Here is a 19,986-nt window from a genome sequence, read left to right on the forward strand (position 1 = left end):
GGATGTTATAGATTGAAGGGTAATGCTGAGATCGTGATGATGCAAAGGTTCATCTTCTAAAAGCTTCCCAGATCCAATACCATAAACTGGGGTTTTAAAGAGGTTCTGTCCCAACAATACAGTGGGAAGAGGAGAATTTGACCACAGTACTATTTGAGATTTGTGATATTCTGAGTATTGCCGTAAACCGATTGTGATCTATTCCTGTATATCAACTCATTGCACATAAAACTAATTTTGCATCACATGGATGCAGTCGTTTTCCCCTCAGTTTATATGGAAAGGCATCAAATTAGAGCTTGGAAATCCCCGATTCCCTACATCTCCAGCTACAGCAAAGTGCACCACTGACCTCTACAGGCAGTAAGAGGTACTGACTGGGGTCTTTTTTATTTGTCATAGGGAGACATTTCCATGTCTTGTCTTATTTTTTTTTAAAGACTTGGCAATATTAAATGTAATGTACTGTTTAATTGGAGCTTTTTTCTAAATGGCTTAGTATACCATTTTACTTTTCATGGGCATCTATGACACGTATCACTATTTAAACTAATTCGTTTTTAAAGGTTAAATATCACACTTTAGACGTGCAAAAACATAATTTTGTGTATGACTATATTAGCAGCATGATTTTCTGTGATTCCCACCATTGACCAACCAATGGTGCAGACTGTTCCATCAGATCATTGTTAGTACATGTCAGTCCTCAATTTAACATATACACGCTACAGTAAATGCAATTAACTTCAGTGGTCTTTAGGGACTCTACATTCATTGTCACCTAAATAAAAGTGATTGCCTTTTGGGTGATCTGGTGGTGTCAGAAGAGATGAGATTGGAATAAAATGAAAACAGAAAATATCAGGACTGAACCTTTACATTTCAATCAATGAAAGAGTAACAAGTAAAAATGAAGTTTAAATAGAAATTATTTTCAGTAGATTTAAATGGAGAAGCAAGGAAAGGAGACAAGGTTTGAATAGAAATGTATTTTTGATGAGTAAGTCAAGAAGCATCCTTCAGCACTGACATGTCCTTTACATTAGTTCCCACTGTTTCAGAAGCACAGATAGTGTTAAGGTTAGTGAGAAAAAAGGGGACACTGTCAGCATTAATGCCCTCTACATCCTCAAGTGTACAAATGGCATCGGAAACACCTACTGCTACAAGCTGCATTTCCAGGTCAAAGGTTAGGTCCATTTCAAATCCTGAAACACAGTAAGGCATTTGGACTGATCACTACACTGCAGCTGTTTCGAGTCAGTGCAGCACATCGCCACACGTGGGTAAAGAGGAGTAAAGGAGGCATCTTCAATGCAACATGTTAAAAACGACTTCACTGTTCAAAAAGTGATTTTTGTTTTAGTAAGTGGGCAAAAGCTAATAAAAGCAGTGTGTCAGCAGCAGTCGACAAACACCTCTCAATGGTGAACGGTTTTGTTGTAGCCAACACCCTCTATTAAATAAAATTAAACTATAATGCACGCAAACAAACATACCCCACCCTACAAACTCAACCGAGACAAAATAACTTACATTGCACTATGAGGAATCACAATCAAAGAATCTCAGGAAAATGGGGTCTGACACCAGTATGAGCTTCCAACCATCTTGGGTTTGTCATAAAAGTGTTTTCCTATATATGTGTGCTGCATGTGACATTCAAATCATGCTAAATCAACCAAAAAAAGGCATGGACTCTCAGGAGATATATTTCTATATATAAATTATCAGACAAGCACAAAAGCATTCAAACCAATGTGATGCGACAGAAGCACCGTTGTACAATACCTTTCAAGGAGATAGTGTTTGTGCATGTGCAAGTGTGTGAGCTGCATTGCGATAAACAACTAGTTATGTTCAGCAAGTTTTTCTTCACTGTGTACAGCTGGCAGTGCTTTTTGCAACCTGCTACTCACTGCTAGCAGTTACCTTCAGTTGCTCTAGCACCCAATTGGCTGGTACACCTTGGCAATCTAGACAGGGTGTGACTCTCCAGCCAATCAAGAGGCAATGGCAAGTAATCACACTTCCAGCTTGGCAAGATTTAGATGCTCTATGCAACTGTTCCGACTAGCTTCCATATGAAAATAAGAACCAAAACAAACAAAAGGGAAAAAGAACGATAAAAAAAAGAAAAACACAACACCCTGAAGTTGACTGTGACACTGTTCATACAGGCTGATGCTCCTCTATTGTCCTTGAACCACCAGAGGTCTTTTCCGATCAGCCCATCTGCCACTAAAAACACAAAGAAACAAGTTAATGATCTTTAAATGAGATAAAATCAATTAATCAATTCCATAAACCATCTAGTACTGCTAGGACTGGGTAAGACGAGCGCTCATATGACATTTTGTGCGCGCGCGCGTGTGTGTGTGTGTGTGTGTGTCAGAATGTGTGTGTGTGTGTGTGTGTGTGTGTGTGTGTGTGTGTGTGTGTGTGTGTGTGTGTGTGTGTGTGAGAGCGAATGTGTGAATGTGTGTATAATTTGTTTGTTTCAAGGTGAGGCAGAGAGCAAACATGAATGGATTTGTAAATGAGTCTGAGGATGATAATCATGAAGATGCCGATTAGGAAGAGGAGGAAGGCCTACCTTGAGCCCCCCTCCCCCAGAGGGCGACGGGGTCACCATGGCCTGCTTCTCTATCTCTTCCTGTTTCCTCTTCTTCCTCTCAAGTGCTTCCGGGTTCTTGACTCCACGGTTGGAGGTCTGCAGGACAGGTGGGATAGACACAAGCGTCACTGCTGCAGCCGAGAGAGTAGGCTCTTACACAACCCCAGAGGCACCACGCTGCATGCAGGACACACCCTTGGACTAGACTAAACACTCACAGACAGATGCCATACACGTGTTGCAAGGTGTTTCATAAAACCTAAACAATATCAGCTCCTGGCTCTAGCTCTATGGTTATATAGCTGACTCTTCTCACAGACATCAATATCAGCTCCTGGCTCTAGCTCTATGGTTATATAGCTGACTTTCCTCAGACATCAATATCAGCTCCTGGCTCTAGCTCTATGGTTATATAGCTGACTTTCCTCACAGACATCAATATCAGCTCCTGGCTCTAGCTCTATGGTTATATAGCTGACTTTCCTCACAGACATCAATATCAGCTCCTGGCTCTAGCTCTATGGTTATATAGCTGACTTTCCTCAGACATCAATATCAGCTCCTGGCTCTAGCTCTATGGTTATATAGCTAACTTTCCTCACAGACATCAATATCCGCTCCTGGCTCTATCTCTATGGTTATACAGCTGACTTTCCTCACAGACATGACTAATGATGAAATGTCACAGTTCTGAGTAACCAGACACTGCCAATGTATAAACAGACACATGATTACTGTTGCTTATTGCTTCTTTGCAACTGTAAACACCCAAAGCTCCCTCTGACAGGGAAGCTTACTACAAGAGTTAAACTATTTTCAAACTTGCACTGTCCAAAAAATACAATGTCTATAGCATGTGATGCTAAAAACACACACACACACACACACACACACACACACACACAAACACAAACACACACACACACACACACACACACTCACTCACTCACTCACTCACTCACTCACTCACTCACTCAAGGAGTCAAGATCTGTTTGATGCCTATGTGTATACAGTAAAACAGTACAACAGTAGCACTAACAGAGAACAAAGATGTGTCCTTTGTGCATGATGCCTTATTTCTAAATAAATCCACAGAGATTGTGTGCACCAAAACAAACACATGAATGACGTAAATGAATCAACCAACCAACCACCATCAGCCTCTCACTTTCAACGGCTGCACACCATAGCTCTGGAATTCCTCCCCAAAGGCCTCAGTTTCGTCAAATCCAATGAATTATTCAAGACAGTATAATGAACTCCTGATCTGTATACTGAGGCCCATCACTAATGACTCATCTCACTAATATGGGGCTTCATTCCTTGGACTTGTTTTCTCCACTTTGCTTTTCCATGGTTCTGATGTCTATTTGATGTTGCACACTTTTTGTACTAAAATAATTTGACCTGATATGTCTTATTTTGTCATCCTTGAAAGGTACATCCAAAATAGGATGTGCTGCTACTGTAAACAGCACCCCTAAAACTGTCAAGCAAGTCGCCTTCTCTCTGCCTGTCTGAGCATCACCCAAATCTCAACTGGAAAAGGAACACACTTTGAGCCTTGGCATCTCACCACCTATCCAATAAAGCAACTTACTTCAAACCAAAACATGTAGCTCAGCAACTATTCGTGCCGTAAACACACACACACACTTTGTGTTTAATGTCGTCCGCCATCTGGCTTTGGCGGCTGTGTGTTGGGTGTCAAACCGTGTCCTGGCATCAGATACTCAAACATACACATTGAGTCACTGGTGGAATGGGATTTAACAGTCTTAACCATACTGGTCTCCACAGTGGCCAACCTTCAGTCCAGGACCATAAAGGGGGGAAGTAAGTGAGAGTAGTCTGTGCCTGATGGGATGGCCTTAATTATCCCTATGTAGAATTTCACCATGGAATGATGTGTGACTACCTCTATTAATACCTTTAAGAAAGAACATATTCTTCTCTTCTGTTTATCTCATATACACACAACCTTAATTACTCTCTCTCTCTCTCCCTCTCCCTCTCACACACACACACACACAGTGAGCTGGATCTGCAAAGCAGCTACATATTTTGTGCTTCAAAGGCATGCAGGGAATGCAGGGCTCATGTGCAAAGGAGCTGCGTCTTAATACCATGTAACCAGCCAGCAGACACACACACACACACACACACACACACACACACACACACACACACACACACACACACACACACACACACACACACAGACATAACAGTGTACAACTGTAATACAGAGAGGTACTGAGGTTCATGTGGATTTAACTCAGCTCGCCCAGTGATTCAGCCATTATGTTCAGCCTTAGTGCACTCCCTGCAGCAGGGATGTGTGAGAGCAACTGAAGCTCATATGGCCGTTAGATCAGATCGCCCACACACTTTAGCCATTAGGCTGTCAATGCAGTGGGAGCAGGAGGAGTATGTGTGGTGGAAATGGACAATAAACCAGCCAACCCACAGACCAAATAATTACTATAGGGAAGGCATGGAGAGTAACCATGGTTCACACGGGAACATCTCTCTGTGAAGCACTGTGAGAAACATGAGGCCTTACACCAGCTGACTCTTGGGTCAGGAAGTTACAATCTCAGTGAAAAGGAAATACGCAAAAATAACTGGTGAACGAGAGCCATTTCACAGCAGTGAGAGGATCTTGCCAACATTCTCCTTCATTCTATGTCCCACAGTGATCAACAGTACAGTCTGAGAGACAAGTAAACAAAGACTCCACCCGTCGAGGGACAAGAAAATGAGCCTGTCAGTGAGGGGCTGTGTATGCATAACCCAGCCTGCAGGGGGCGCTGTCAGGTGAGGAGAGGAGAGGAAAGGAGCAGCCGGGTCGGAGAGGTTTGGTAGAAAGGCTGCGTCTGTTTGGACTACTTACGCAGCAACGTGGGTGGTTCGGTGACGCGCTCGACGAAATCGCTGAAGGAGGTATCTCTGTGGCATAAAGAGTCTCGCAGGTTTGAACAGAGCCTCTGAAAGTCTCGGGGTTAAAAGTCTATGGTCAGCAGACAGCGACAAGGCAAGGCTAGCACCAACAGATAGGAGAGCGAGAGGACATCTTCAGAGAAAAGAAAAAAGAGGTGCCTTGGAAGAACAAAACATGTGAGGTAGCGGGTAATGCAGGCTGGGTTGTTGTTGCTTTTTTTTTTGTGTGTGTCTGTGTGTGTGAGTGCTTTACTGGGAATGCAATTCATCACACACTCAACTGCCTTGAATTCTCGTGTCACACGCAGGGAGAGAAGATCTCCTTGAGACCAGAAATGAAACGGTGAAAAGAGGAGGGGTGTAGCAACAGGTAATACAGGCTGGGTGGTTGTGATTGTGACTGATTTGTGGAGTGGGGAATCCAGCACACACTAGCTCTAGTGCCGTGTCCAAGGTAGCCGACAGGGGCAGATGAGGTAGCAGAAGCCAGAGAGCATAGAGCACCTTTAGAAAAGGGGCTTAAAGACTGCACATGCAACACCTATTTCTTATTTAAAACAGACATACAAACTACAACCAGTTCCTTATGCCTAATAAACCTTGCTTGCTCAAACAAGATAAACTATTACAATAAGCTATTACACAGTATAGTATACTGCACAACATCCCACAACATGCCAAACATACTTCCTAAATTTGAGTAAACAGCACAAGAAGTAGGCATATGTGGTCTTAACATGCTTTGGTAGACCTATGAGGATATGACTTTTGTGTGTATTACAGGTGTATGACTAAACTTGTAAAAACAAAAAGCTCCTTCTGAAAAGTGGCAGAACTGTTCCAGCCCAGGCTAGCTTTAGCAGAGCGGCGCCAGCCTGTGAGGGACAGCACCAGCTGGGGGCGCTGAAAGGGGAGCCAGCGATGGGCACATGTGATGCTGGGGTACACCTACCTCTTTCTGCCTCTTCTCTGCAGCTTCTGCTAGCTGCCGCCTTCTAGTATCCTGTGACAAACACACACACACACACACACACACACACACACACACACATACACACACACACACAAACAAACAACTGTAAACAACCACCAAGTAAGTTTCCTCCTATCACTTTGGTTTTGTATAGTAACAGGTCATAATTGATAACACCCACTGGCAGGTAAAGCAATTAAGTGAAACCAAATGTTGATCTAGCCCAATTAATGGTGCAGGCCGAGCGGTCTAATGTCTAAAAGATCTCCAGCTTAGGCAAAGGCACTTAAAGCTCAATATTAAACCAAGATGGGTACTCGAATACGCCCAATCTGTAGTGCAATTAACCATGAGTCAGAGCTCTACTTGCAGACAGAACATGGCATAGAGGACAAGGACAGGAACTGACTGAAGAATACAGATGACAATGCATTGGTATATCTGCATAGGACTACTCTGATCCCTGTTAAAGATTTGTTAAAGACAGGACACACACACATGCACGCACACAGACACACATATTTGTGACAGTTCCCTTTTGGTTTCAGCCTCATTACTTCATAACCTCATTATCTACTCTCATCTGGTCTGGTCTGGCATGCTACTTTACCAGTCTGTACCGAATTACTTCTGAATTCTACGAAACACACCCACTGTGCCCTTTTACATTCATTAGAGCACAACAATAATGATGTAGAGGTAAATCCATAGAGGATTAAAGGCTGGTTTCAAGTTTCCTTTTGTTTTCAACAGCAAAGCCAGATGAGAGGGGGTGAGGTTGGAGTTGATGTGGTGGTTTGCTCTAAAATGTATAGAGATATAGAGATACATGGGTCACAGAAAAGGCTTGACATCCTCGAACTGGCAGCCTTGCGTGCATCACACACAGCTAATGTGCCAATGTTGGACTTTAATACAAAGCTGGAAGTCCACTAGGAGTGTATTTATCCATGGTGTGTGAGTTTGTCAGATGTACACAATAAAGCTTACAAATGTTCTAAAAATAACTAACAGTTTTAAAAGGTAGGGAATTACATGATGTTCTAAAGGTCTCAGCACACTTTTGGTGATAACATTTTTTACATCGGTACTTAGGGTTTATTAATTACTCTCCACCAATGTAAATTTCCAAAGACTCGCACAACTTACTGGATCGGGTGTCTCCACCACGTCCTCTGCTGCTCCACCCAGGCAAGGAAGGCACATTCCCATACTTGGTTATTCCGAAGATGTGGTGGATATTTCAATGACAACACAAAAGGTTGCTTTAAAAAAGTGGTTTTATCCAAGAAACTAACTAGACAACCAGCTAGGTAATTTAGCGTTTTAACTTCAAACTACTGACATTAGCTTGCTAACGTTACAGCAAAATCAGCCTCTGGCAACACCGCTGACATATGTTGACTAGATAGTTCTTCACTTCAATAACAAAAGCCAGTATGATGCACTGACGACTGTCAGCGTTTCACTCCATGGATAGCAATACGTTTTATGTTCACCTCACAGCTTTTTGATTAACACTAATTAACGCCAGCTAACGACAAAGTAGCCTAATGCTTTTGCCCGAAAGCTATATCTCACAAGTCAACTGAAAAGCTCTAGCTAAACCAAATACAAGCAGGTCTAATATCTACCTACATTAGCCTACATATTCACAGGCGCAAACCTCTTATTAACACGCCGCGGCATCTGTGAATGCTAAAATGGAAATTATCTGGCAAAGATGAAAGTTATCTTGGCCAGAAATCCGCAAAATAATCTATCTTTGCTAGCTGACAGGGCAGTGTGTTTATGTCGAGTAAACTCCTCCGAGCCCCTCCGCTGATTATTTTCCGTTAGGCGACCCCTCTACAAACTTTTCTCGACAGCACCGCCTGTTGTTAGGGAGTAAACAGATCATTAGGTTTTACATAAGCCATAATTCGAGTAATAAGTATGAGTTTCTTGCGTATATTTTCGTATAACGGGACACTTCGGCAGCCGTTATACCGCTTATACCCCGGTTGCCACACATGTAGGGGACGGTTGCAACAGGTGACGGTTGCAACAAGTTTTATTGCTCCTGTCAGAAACATGCTAAAGTGATGACACTCATAGGGATACTGCACATCCTTAGTTAGACCCTCCCCCTACCAGGAAGACAGAAGACACTTTCAACATCTTCTGCTACATTTATTGAAAACAATTTTTTTTTGAAAGGGTGAAAGTGTTTTTTTCATGAACTGTATTTTTGTCATTCTGTCCAGACAGTTTGTAGGAATTAACCACAACTACTTTTAGATTGAATCATTGTTTTGTTGACGTCTAAGTGACATGGTTAGCATGTGTCAAGGTCAGTGTGTCTGACTAGCACATGATGTTTTGTCATGGCTGATAGGATGGGGAAGGTAGTAACAAGTTCTTGCAACTGTTCCCAACCTAAGCAGCCATGTCAAAACAGACCACACAACAGTAATTTTCAACAATTGTAGTTCAAAGCAATTTATATATTTTATTGCTCATGATGAATAGAACAGGCAAATATATCGTAGCAATCTCACAGAGTCAGGTGCATCTTTACAGGTACACACAGGTGTATCAGGTTTATTCACACAAGGCACAAGGATTCAAACACTGATACAGAATGGTAAATGGAGCGGGCTTATGTACATTTTACAGGATCAGGGTAAACAAAAACCAGGGAAATCACACTAGGTCATTACAACACTAAAATCGAATTATTAGACATAAGATTCTATGCACGGAACACTGGGAATACATCATATGCCAAGCACAGAGCCATGTAGATAGAGAGCCTCTACATGGCTCTGTGCTTGTCATATGATGTAGTATCATTGTTCCATGTGTAGAACGGGGAGTTAACCCTGTCGCTGGGAGCGCCCCAGGGGCACACTAAAGGCTTGCAGGGAAGGCACAGAGGGTTGCTGCTCACCGCAGCAGAAGACTGGGGATCAATCACTGTTGCTGAAGACAGGAGGCTACTGCGCCGTCACTGCTCTTCTTCACATGGCTGCCAGGACAGGGCATCGGCCTTGCTGTGCAGGCGGCAAGCTCGGTGGCAGATGTCAAAGTCATAAACCTGGAGTGTCTTGAGCCACAGAACCAGCTCCCATAAGTTCAGCAGCCAGGTAAGTGAAGCAGCAGGAATGAACACTGTATGATGGGCTCCATAACCTTTTTTCTCTACGCTAAAAATGACGTTGTGAACCTGAAACATCCAGTTGCACAGGAGAGTCCGCAGAAGCATACTTGAGCCTTAACTTCTTAAACTTGAGCACAAAGAGCGGGAAAAGGATCTCTCCCAGACATTAGGCTGATAGATAACTCAATATTCTGTTGCCCTTCCCATCTTACATTGGGGTGAGGATGGTCATCAGAGTGGATTCTAGAGAAAACCAGTTGCTCACGACAGCACACTGATGAGGTTTCTCACTCGTGTTCAAAGGTCTATGCTTGCGTAAACCTCTTCTGATCTACCACCCCCTGCCCAACGTCCACACAGTAAAAGGCATTTACTGGTAACCGCTACTGCCTTGCCAGACAAGTATTTCCTATTACTGTTGGAGGACCGCTATCCTCATACTGACATCAAGTGCAAATGCAATTTTGGACTGGCACCCGATCTCATGGTCCTGTTTTTTCCCTATCTACTGCATTTCCTGGCATACAGGGAGGCAGAGCATAGATTCGTCACATACCAGTCTGTTTCCAAACTTCCAAACATTTTTGCCCCCCCCCTTGCTTTCTGTTTACTGGGGTTTCTGTGGAAAAAACATCTGAAGAACAAAATAATGACAATTGATTATGGCAGACATCAGAAATAGCAAATTGATAATAAAAAATCAATCAATTGATAATCACTAATGAAACATTAATTACAGTCTAACTAACAAAAGGTTTGATAGTGACACTATCTTGCAGCTTTATCATCATTCTCCTGATGCACACTCAGTCATTCAGGTTGCTCAGGATGATATGTATAGCTAAATGTTAGCCCTATATATTTCTATTGCAGTCGGTGGGCTCACTGAAGAGCCAGTTGTGCAGAAGTAGCTTGTGAATTGTAGTGAAGGCAAATGATGACACCTGAAAGAGAAAAAAAATAAGTCAAATAATTCTCTGAACTACCATCACATAAATTGAAAAATATGTCTTTATAGGTATGATTATTTATATTCATAACTTTGAATGATCATTTATATTATTATTTTATATTTGGGTTTGACTAAACCCAAGCAATTCTCTCTTTTCTTTGGCTATGTTACAACTAAGCAGCTTTTTAGCGCTTAGAGAGCAAGTTATGAAGTTTCAGAAGTACAAGGAGGCCTTCCTGGGTCAGTAGAATGGAAGTAAGGGGAAGTTTTATAGGCAGTGGTCGATTTGTTTAAAAAAAATCAAAGGGGCTGGTCTGCCTCTTGCATTCTTATAATTAATGTAAAAAGTCATGGTATAATTATAATCCCCCCTCAACTGGAGCCCTGTTTGTCAGTCAGTTAAGTTTAATTTAGTCATATATTTGTTCCATCTATGTGTGCATTTTGTCAAGGAGTGTTCCTGCTGCAGCTAACTAAGCTACCAACTATGCATTAAAAGCAGGAACCAGCACATGTTGGCACTGGCAAAGCCAAACAAACAGGGAATTCTGTTTTTAGTTTAATCTGCTAAAACCCCTAAATCTATTTGTCACTAAGTATTTGCTTCCTATTTGAACTGTAAAATGGGGCTCTTGTGTTATGACACTGAATTCATTTTTGCTTCAGAATTGAATCCTTTGCGGAGGTTTGATATAAGAGCAACATTAGTTTTGTTTTAATCAGTTATTGGTCTTAAATGTCTGCTTAAAGGCAGACGTCTTTCCAAAGAATTTCCACTCTTTGCAAATGGAAATAAAATGGATCTGTAAATTAAGTACTTCCAAAAACAGTCGACAGAGGATCCAATATGGTGAATACAGTCTAAAATAACAAGCTTCTCCATGTATTTAGATCATTTCAATGATTTCTTCTTTCATTTAGTGACGTGAGAACTTGAAGCAGATAATACTTTCTTACTCTCAGACCCAAGGGAGGTTTATTAACTCACAGCTCAGACATCCAAACTCAGGTCCCAGAGCTGCTCTTCAATCCCGCCAGGCTGCCACATATATGCACAGTCACAGCCAAAGTTGCTTGTGAGGGAGACCAGCAGCAGAGGGAGACCTACATCTAGGATGCTCTGCCTGTAAGAATAGTTGAGTTTAAAGCAGCTTCATGTAATATTTTGCTCCATCTAATACCGGTTACAGGCCTAATGTATCCTTCCATTGCACTGATCCATAATGATTTAACTCCAATCCTAAACGTGGACAAATAGATGCAGTTTTATTATAGCTGAAACTTTGCTGTGCCAAAGATGACAAATAAGTAAAAAGACAAAGTAGGACGCCAGTTAAGCACAAACAAGAACATTGGACCAAAGAAAATGTATAATAAGCCTACAGACGTTTCAGAGGATGCCTTCTGCCAAAGCAGTTCTTTTTTTTTTTTTTACGTCGGACGTGGTACACGTCTCAGTTGATAACATACTTTTCGAAGTCGAACTAGTGTCAGTGAGTCTGACGACGCAAAAACAACTTTCTTTTGATAACTAGCTGTGACAGTCCGTCACAGTGAGTCACACTCAGTCCTAATCTGGATGCTCATATTTTGTTCCGAAAATATTCAGCTACCATCAGGTGGCGCAAAGGAATAGATGTGACGATTTTTTAAGTATTAATCGTTTATTTATTTACATCACAAACGACCATCTCCCAAAAGGACACAAACTGTAGGACAGCAACCGTTAGTTCTGTTAAATCCCCGAAAAGTGAATCCAGAAGTCTTACGTTTGCGACAGAGGAAGAGTTGTCCGAAGGAAATGGAATAACGTAAATAGCGTAATGAAGCGGAGTTTTGGCTGATTAAAGAGACGGACCCTCGTCCTGCTGAGGATTCGAAAACGTTGCTAGATCTTGGCATCATCTGACACACCTTTTACGCCGTTAATTTGAGAGAAGAATGGAGTTCGCAGAGAGAAGGAGGAGCAGAAAATCTCAGAGCTTTAAACTGATAAATGATCAAGGTAAGTAAGAAGCCGTGAAAGCAGACGACACGCGTCTGCTCTAAAATACAGCACGGACGGCGGTGTCAGAAAGCAGACGCTGCCGTCTGTAGACAATAGGGCAGCGAGGAATACGTCAGTCTTCAGGAATGCACCTGCAATGTCTGGATAATTTTGATATGTCTCCGAGGAGCATAAGAATAAGCAAAATAAAAAAACGCAGATTGTTTACTACTGAGAATTGTCTGATAAGATGTCTCTCTAGCTTCTCTGTGCTATTATTTGGCATATTAATGCATCTGATTTAGCCTGACCTCCATTTAACTGCCCATTCATTATTCATAAAAGCTTGCATTTACATATAAACACGTTAGCATATTCTGACAACAGTTTCGATTTTTTTCCACTGGTAGATATACGTCCTAGGTATAAAATCGATAGTCTGGATACTTGTTTCTACTGGTACCTACAGGTGGTAAGGGGGGAGGGGTGTTGAGCACATCATGCCCCCCCCCCTCCCATTCCCATCCAGGATGTTGTCTGATAAGACATCATGATTCCAGTAAAGTTGAATATCAAACTAATCTGGCAACATTCTGTTTGTCCTACATTCTTTGGCACTTTGACTTCCACAGAATTTGAATCTGAGTGCTTTGACAGTGATGTCAATAGCGCTGTAAATGGGGAATCAAAAGAAGGTGTGCCTGAAGGTAAGGCATCCATGGCTTTAAAATACCAACCTAGCACATACATGTATATTTCACTCATTACTCCAGCACTTTTTAAAAGTGTAAAGATGTGTAAAGTGTAAAATGTAAATGTAGATTCTCATTGTCTTGGTATTTCTTGCTCTTTTGCTCTTGCACACACATACATGTTTGTATCCTACAGTATCATTCTCAAAGTTCTCTCCTCTCTATCTATTCATCAGCCTGGCTTGAGGATGAAGGAAAGGAAATAAAAAGACAGATCACTGGTATGATGCGCGTGCTAAATGACAAAGCAGGCCGGGTATATCAACGGGTGGGGAGAGAAGGGGAAAACTTGAAACAGGAACCCCAAGATGAGCTTCTGAGCTGGGCCTCAACAGCTGATCTAGAGCCTGAGGTACCCCAGCACAGTTCCTGGACCTGCAGTCCCCAACCCAGCAACCACCCCACTTCTGGCCAATACAGCACTCGGTCCAAAACCCAGAAGGTGCTCAACCGGACCAAAGATCTGAGTAACTCCAATGGTAGGATTGTGTGGCCAACAGCACACCTGCATTAAGCATGGGCATGTAGAACGCAATGCTGTCCTTGTTTATGAGTGTCAGAGAGAAGTGGTAATATTGTGATTATTAGACGTAGCTTTTATAGTGATACTGCCGCATGTGTATGAGGTGTTGCTAAGTAACCAGGATCTGCTGCAAGAGCACTGTGTTTTCTATTTGGGCTATTCTCCTTGGATGTTGATTAGGTGTGTGTGTGTGTGTGTGTGTCTGTATGTGTGTGCATGCATGTTTGTGTGTGTAGTTTATGTATCTATGGGTGCTTGTTACAGTCACAGCTATTACCAACAGAGCTATATAATCAGAGAGGCTGGTGGCTTGACTTCAGTAATGAGATAGAGGAAGCAACACAATCCCTTTGACATGACCTCAGATGCTGGGTGAATGTTTGTGTGTGTGTGTGGGGGGGGGGGGGGGGGGGGAGAGAGAGAGAGAAACAGAGAGAGAGTTAAAGAAAGGCTATAGCTTAGTTGAATGAATAGGAGAATGTCTAGACAGTTCCTGACAGACACAGTCTCACACTCAGAGGTGTCTGGAGGCTGTGACACCAGACAGCTTACCCACTAACACACACACATACAAACACACAGAGAGATGTCTGTTGTCGCACATGTTTTAAATCTACATAGGAACACAGATACACACAGAAAAGCACACAGTCAGAGAGAAGAACACTCAGAAAAACATATTTTCTAGTATTATCTCTCTCTCACACACACAAAGACTGAGATATGTCTGGTGATGCTTCTGTTTATATCTACACACACATGCATGCTCTCTCTCTCTCTCTCTCTCTCTCTCTCTCTCTCTCACACACACACACACACACACAACATGCATGCTCTCCCTCTCTTACACTCTCTCTCCTTGTCTGACACACACACACACACACACACACACAAACAGAGATTGACAATTGTCAGTTGTCTCTCATGGGAACGTTTAAAACAAACAGTGGACACAGTGCACACACTGTCTCTAACACACACACACACACACACACACACACACACACACACACACACACACACACACACACACACACACACACACAAACACAAACACACAACACATAGACAGAGACAAAGGAGGGGGCTGGGCAGAAGCTATTGCCCACCATTGCATGATGATCATGGTATGTCATACTCGTTGTATGAAATTATGTGCTTTCATGTGTCTCTCACCTTGTACAGACATGGCACTCCCTCAACCTTATGTAGTCACGACGACAAAGTCCAGCTGCTGCATGTGTAACTGCAAGACCACTCTGCAGGCCATCCTGCTTGAACTCCGCTCCATGAGGAAAATGATGCAGACACAAAAAGGTCACCTAATCGCCCGCACACACACACACACACACACACACACACACACACACACACACACACACACACACACGCACGCACACACACACACACTGGCACACATACATTCATACATACACAAACACATACATTTCGACTTGCATCTGTCACACACACAGTATATACTGCATTACAGACATATTTTACACAGATTTGATATGCTTTGTTTAATATTTTTTTCTTCTGACGACATGGGACATAAAGACAGGTCAAGTGATCAGGCAACTAAGGCCCGGTTTACGCCTGTATATAACTGTTTATACCTGTAATGTCTCTTTTAGTCACTTTTACTGAGCTTTTAACATTTCTAGATGAATGACAGCTATAATTCTCCCTCTGATTTATAGGAACTCAGGAGAAGCAGGTTGCCCTGAGCAACACTTGCTCTGCCCGTTGCCCTGTAACCAGGAAGAGAGCCCGCAAGAGGAGGCCAGTGCACAGGGTGGCACCGCTAACCAAACCCGTGAACGGAGCTGCACCCTCATCACAACCCCCTACAAGCCCTCTGCCTCACTCATCCGAACACAGAGAGAGGACTGTTTCAGCCCCATTGGCTCCTGCTCTTTCTAGCCCTGCCTCCACCTCTGTGACCCCACCCATTTCACACTACAGTCCAATCACAGGGCCAAATTCAGCTGAGGTACAGCAGGCCTGAGCGGCATCACGACTGTGTGCTCAGAATGATCTCTCATAATCTTCATTATTGTGTATATATGTCTGCATGTATTTTATGGTGGGCCATAATCAACATTTTCAGCCTTATTATCAGCCTCTTATTTTGTGAAGGATCTCTGGAGTTCATCAAGCAGCTTACATTTTAAATCTATGGGTACTGTATGGACATTTCATGACTGTCACATTGCATTACTTGACATTTCCAGTTCAATTTAATTTATTTATATCACGGCTTTAACCATGACCATTGTCTCAAGGCACATATAGGTGATGGTCCTGTTTTTGTCATATTTTATTCCTCCTGAAAACGGTTGAGACCTTGAGAAGGTCAATCTGTGTTTCAGCTTCTGTGTGTTTGTGTGTGTGTGTGTGTGTGTGTGTGTGTGTGTGTGTGTGTGAATACCCATGTTTTAATATCCCTTTATCCATATGTCTGTGTTTCTTACTGTGTGCTCACTTGTGTAAATATCCCTGTCCCTGTCCATATGGCTCTGTGTCGCTCTTTTAGCCCGAGGTTCAGCTGGCAGACGACTATGATGTCTTCATTCCCAAGTCCCAGCTGGACTCCATCCTGGTCAACTACACTCGCTCTGGGAGCCTGCTCTTCAGGAAGCTGGTGTGCGCCTTCTTCGACGACACTACTCTGGCCAACTCCTTACCCAATGGGAAGAGAAAGAGGGGCCTGAATGACCACAGAAAGGGGCTCGATCAGAACATAGTAGGTGCCATCAAAGGTGGGTATCTGATGGGAGAAAACAGGAGGAAAAGATCACTTTAAAGGAATGATAGACATTAGAAATATTTTTTGGCTGTGCAATATGTACATGTGCGTGTGTGTGTGTAGTTTTCACAGAGAAGTACTGCACAGCAAACAGAATTGAGAAGCTTCCAGGAGCCAGGGACTGGGTCCAGATCCTACAGGACCAGATCAAACTGGCTCGAAGGAGATTAAAAAGAGGTGTGTGTGTGTGTGTGTGTGTGTGCACCTCAGTGTGTTTACGTCGCTGCATATGCTTATACAATATATATATATCATCAACACAGCTGGAAAATATTAATTAAACAACATACACAACTGGTGGCTTAAGGCTGGGATCACACTCAAAGTGGCAGCAGTAAAGAATAACGCAATGCTCAGACCATAATAATTATTTTAGTTTAAACAAAGTTCTATCTTGTTGCTAAGTGATGTGAAATTCTGTACAATGGAAAGAAACGTCCCGCCCCATGAAGAATCGTACTGCTTTGATTGGTAAGAATACCAGTGGAGAAAGGTCTAGACCCTTTGTCCCATCATTTAGCTAACTTTATCGAAGTACAGCTCGATGAATGCATATGAGCACCTGTTTTTATGCTGAATCATAAATATGCATTCTTCTCTTCTGGATAAATTCAGCAGAGACAGCTGCAGATGCTGAGGAGACCCGCAACAGGCCACCTTCTCACACCACAGGTGACTATCACATAAAGGCATACAATACACCCCTACACACCTATCCACCAACACCCCCCCCCCCCCTCGCCCACACACACACACGGCTCTGTCTCATTGCACTTGTTTCACACACACACACACACAAACACGCACACTCAAAATGTCATCTAATTAGCTTTAGACAGGGCTGTTCCCTGCCTGTGTGTCTTTCTCTTTTATTGTCACATTTAAATCGCTTTCCAGCTTTAAATGTCATTCTCTATTAATTTATTTTCATTCCTGCAGTTTACACTGGATCTTTACAAGGTTTCTGAATAACCTTCATGGATGAACTGTGCCATACCAATAAACTAGGCTTGCATAATTAGGAAAAAAACTACTGCACGGTCAGGAAAAGCAGACAGACACTATTGTCCTAAGCCATGCATTTTAATGATTTTGGTCAGATTAATAGGGTGGGTATTAATATGCATCAGCAGGGCTCTAGTGTGTTTGTTGTCAGAAACGGCAAATGAGAAAACCACCAATTAGGCTGCAATGCATTCGTGTTAGAGAGGGAAATGGAGAGAAAGGAGAGGGTACAGGGCATATGTGTTTTATAGAGGTAATATCTTCAACAAATTAAATTGTCACTGTAAAACATTCCTAAAACAGTTTCAATATTTGAAACTGTATAAATGATGAGGGATAACGTCAATTAATCTCACAATGAAACAAAATGGTTCTTTACCATTCACAATATTCAAATGGTTTGTTGATGAATGACAAAAGAAACCCCCATGAATAATCTGAAAATCTAAAGGTGTTCAAGATGGTCAATCAGAAACATATTAATTGTCTTCATTCATTGTCACTGTCAAGTATCCATACCAGCATATCACAAGAATTCCCCTGCATTTTAGGAATTTCTTCCTCAATACACATTACTTGTATCTATTTGGTTTGTAGGAAGTTTTAGAGAACGAAAACATGTAAATAATTTTAAAAAAAATCACTTTTGGAATCTAGTTTATTAAATAACATATCCTATATTTGTCAGTAGAATCTCCTGAGGTCTCTACTCAACAGAAGAATGACCATCATGGACAGACAGGTCAGTGAGGCCACCTGCATAGACTACATGCGAACATGTACGTATGTATACCACTCCTGAATGAACATGTATGTATACCACTCCTGCATGAACATGTATGTATACCACTCCTGCATAATGAACATGTACTATGTATACCACTTTCGCATAATGAAGTGACAGTTTGCCAATCTGGTTTTAGGTGGTGACTGTGGAAAGCCAGACAGTGTTTTTGCAATGGAAATGGTGTCATAAATGCTCCAGACTAAAATCACAAGTTCGGTCAAAGGAGTTTGCCTGTGCAGGGGATATCACATTCAGACTCCTGCAGAAGGCATTACATTTGTCTAAGGAACCGTACCAGGTTCATGGTCCATGGTCCTCTCCCTCTTCTCTGAAACACATTAAGGATGCAGTGTCATCCTTTTAACACAGAAGTGATTTGTTTGGTTGATCAGACATGCCATCTTTGGACTCGATGTCTGTCCAATTGCCTTGTAATTTGACCTATAGGAACCAAAGAGCCCAAATAACCACACAGACCAGTGTTGCCATTTAATGACCATTCTAGACACCACGGTTGTTATTCAGACACCAACATAGTTGTCTCATAAATACCTAGTTAAACCCATACCAAACACCTAATCCAAGGTAATTGACTGTGATGAGTGCCATCTAATCTGTCATTCTTAACACTACCTCTGTGTATTTTGTTTGAGAGTATGTTTGAAATAACATCCTATTTTTTAAACCTCAGAAACTGTATAGTGACAAAATGGTCAATATTGAGTGAAAAAAAAATTGTGGTGTGTCTGATGTTACCGAACCTGTAAGATGTTTTCAGTATCTATGAAAAAACAGCCAAACTTCTCTCTCAGAGACTGGCTTCTACATGTTGACCCAGTCAAGCTAATATTAAATGTCTTGATGTCGTCATCACAATGAGAATGATTTTTGTGAGATGCTCAGTGGTGACAACGTGGCTGTTTGTTAAAGGTAAGGTCCTTGATCCTGGTGGAAGGTTGTTGATATTTGAAAAATGCAACCCTCGTTTCCATTCTCCTCAAGCAATGTTGGAGTGTGAGTGCCCGTTGTTGTTGATTGGCTGTATTTTGTGTATGGCTCAGTCCGAGACATGTGTTTCTTTCCTATTTACCGAGCCAGGCAGTGCACGAATACTGGAGTTTTGTTTTTTTGAGTGCACACACTGGATGGACAGCTAGAGGAACGTGAGGAGAATTGAGCTGAATTTAAGTAAAAGAGTAATGAATTATAATTAAGGACAGCGCTTTTAAATGAATTAATTGAATCTAACTAATCTAATAATGTGCACAAAACGTATTTTGTGGTTTCACTCTGCTTTTTCTGTGAAATATTTTTGAGCTCTTACATCATGTAAGAATTGTAATGATTTCAGTATTTGTAGGCAACAGTATTTGTCCAGAAAAGTAAATGCACTTCATGCTCTAGAGTCTAAATAAAAAGTGATAAAATGCAATATGTTAATGTTGGATTAAAGGTAAAATAAAATGATATGACTGTCTGTGTACAGCTTCAT

The 19,986-nt window shown here is 42.0% G+C and overlaps 2 protein-coding genes across 6 annotated transcripts; one reads left to right on the plus strand and one right to left on the minus strand.

Annotated features, from left to right (window-relative positions):
* Window positions 1-974: 974 nt before the first annotated feature.
* Window positions 975-8,342, minus strand: LOC105905145 (small VCP interacting protein). Its single transcript, XM_031564504.2, has 4 exons — window positions 7,684-8,342; window positions 6,514-6,564; window positions 2,597-2,713; window positions 975-2,241 (listed from the first exon to the last, which is right to left on the minus strand). Exons 1-4 carry the CDS (start codon window positions 7,744-7,746, stop codon window positions 2,227-2,229), a joined length of 246 nt encoding a protein of 81 aa, XP_031420364.1. The 5' UTR covers window positions 7,747-8,342; the 3' UTR covers window positions 975-2,226.
* Window positions 8,343-12,045: 3,703 nt separating this feature from the next.
* bend7 (BEN domain containing 7) lies at window positions 12,046-19,971 on the plus strand. Of its 5 annotated transcripts, none has more exons than XM_031564505.2 (10): window positions 12,049-12,633; window positions 13,248-13,322; window positions 13,544-13,846; window positions 15,076-15,207; window positions 15,594-15,886; window positions 16,430-16,655; window positions 16,766-16,879; window positions 17,318-17,374; window positions 18,396-18,449; window positions 18,631-19,971. In XM_031564505.2, the coding sequence occupies exons 1-10, from the start codon at window positions 12,570-12,572 to the stop codon at window positions 18,681-18,683; spliced, it is 1,371 nt and encodes a 456-aa protein (XP_031420365.1). In that variant the 5' UTR covers window positions 12,049-12,569; the 3' UTR covers window positions 18,684-19,971. The 5 variants fall into 5 exon arrangements, with proteins under 5 accessions (XP_031420369.1, XP_031420365.1, XP_031420366.1 ...); XM_031564506.2 differs by having other exon boundaries at window positions 12,050-12,633; window positions 18,399-18,449; XM_031564507.2 differs by having other exon boundaries at window positions 12,051-12,633; window positions 18,396-18,486.
* The last annotated feature ends 15 nt before the right edge of the window (window positions 19,972-19,986 follow it).

Source organism: Clupea harengus, chromosome 3 (genome assembly GCF_900700415.2).
Source record: "Clupea harengus chromosome 3, Ch_v2.0.2, whole genome shotgun sequence".
NCBI classification, from domain to species: domain Eukaryota; kingdom Metazoa; phylum Chordata; class Actinopteri; order Clupeiformes; family Clupeidae; genus Clupea; species Clupea harengus.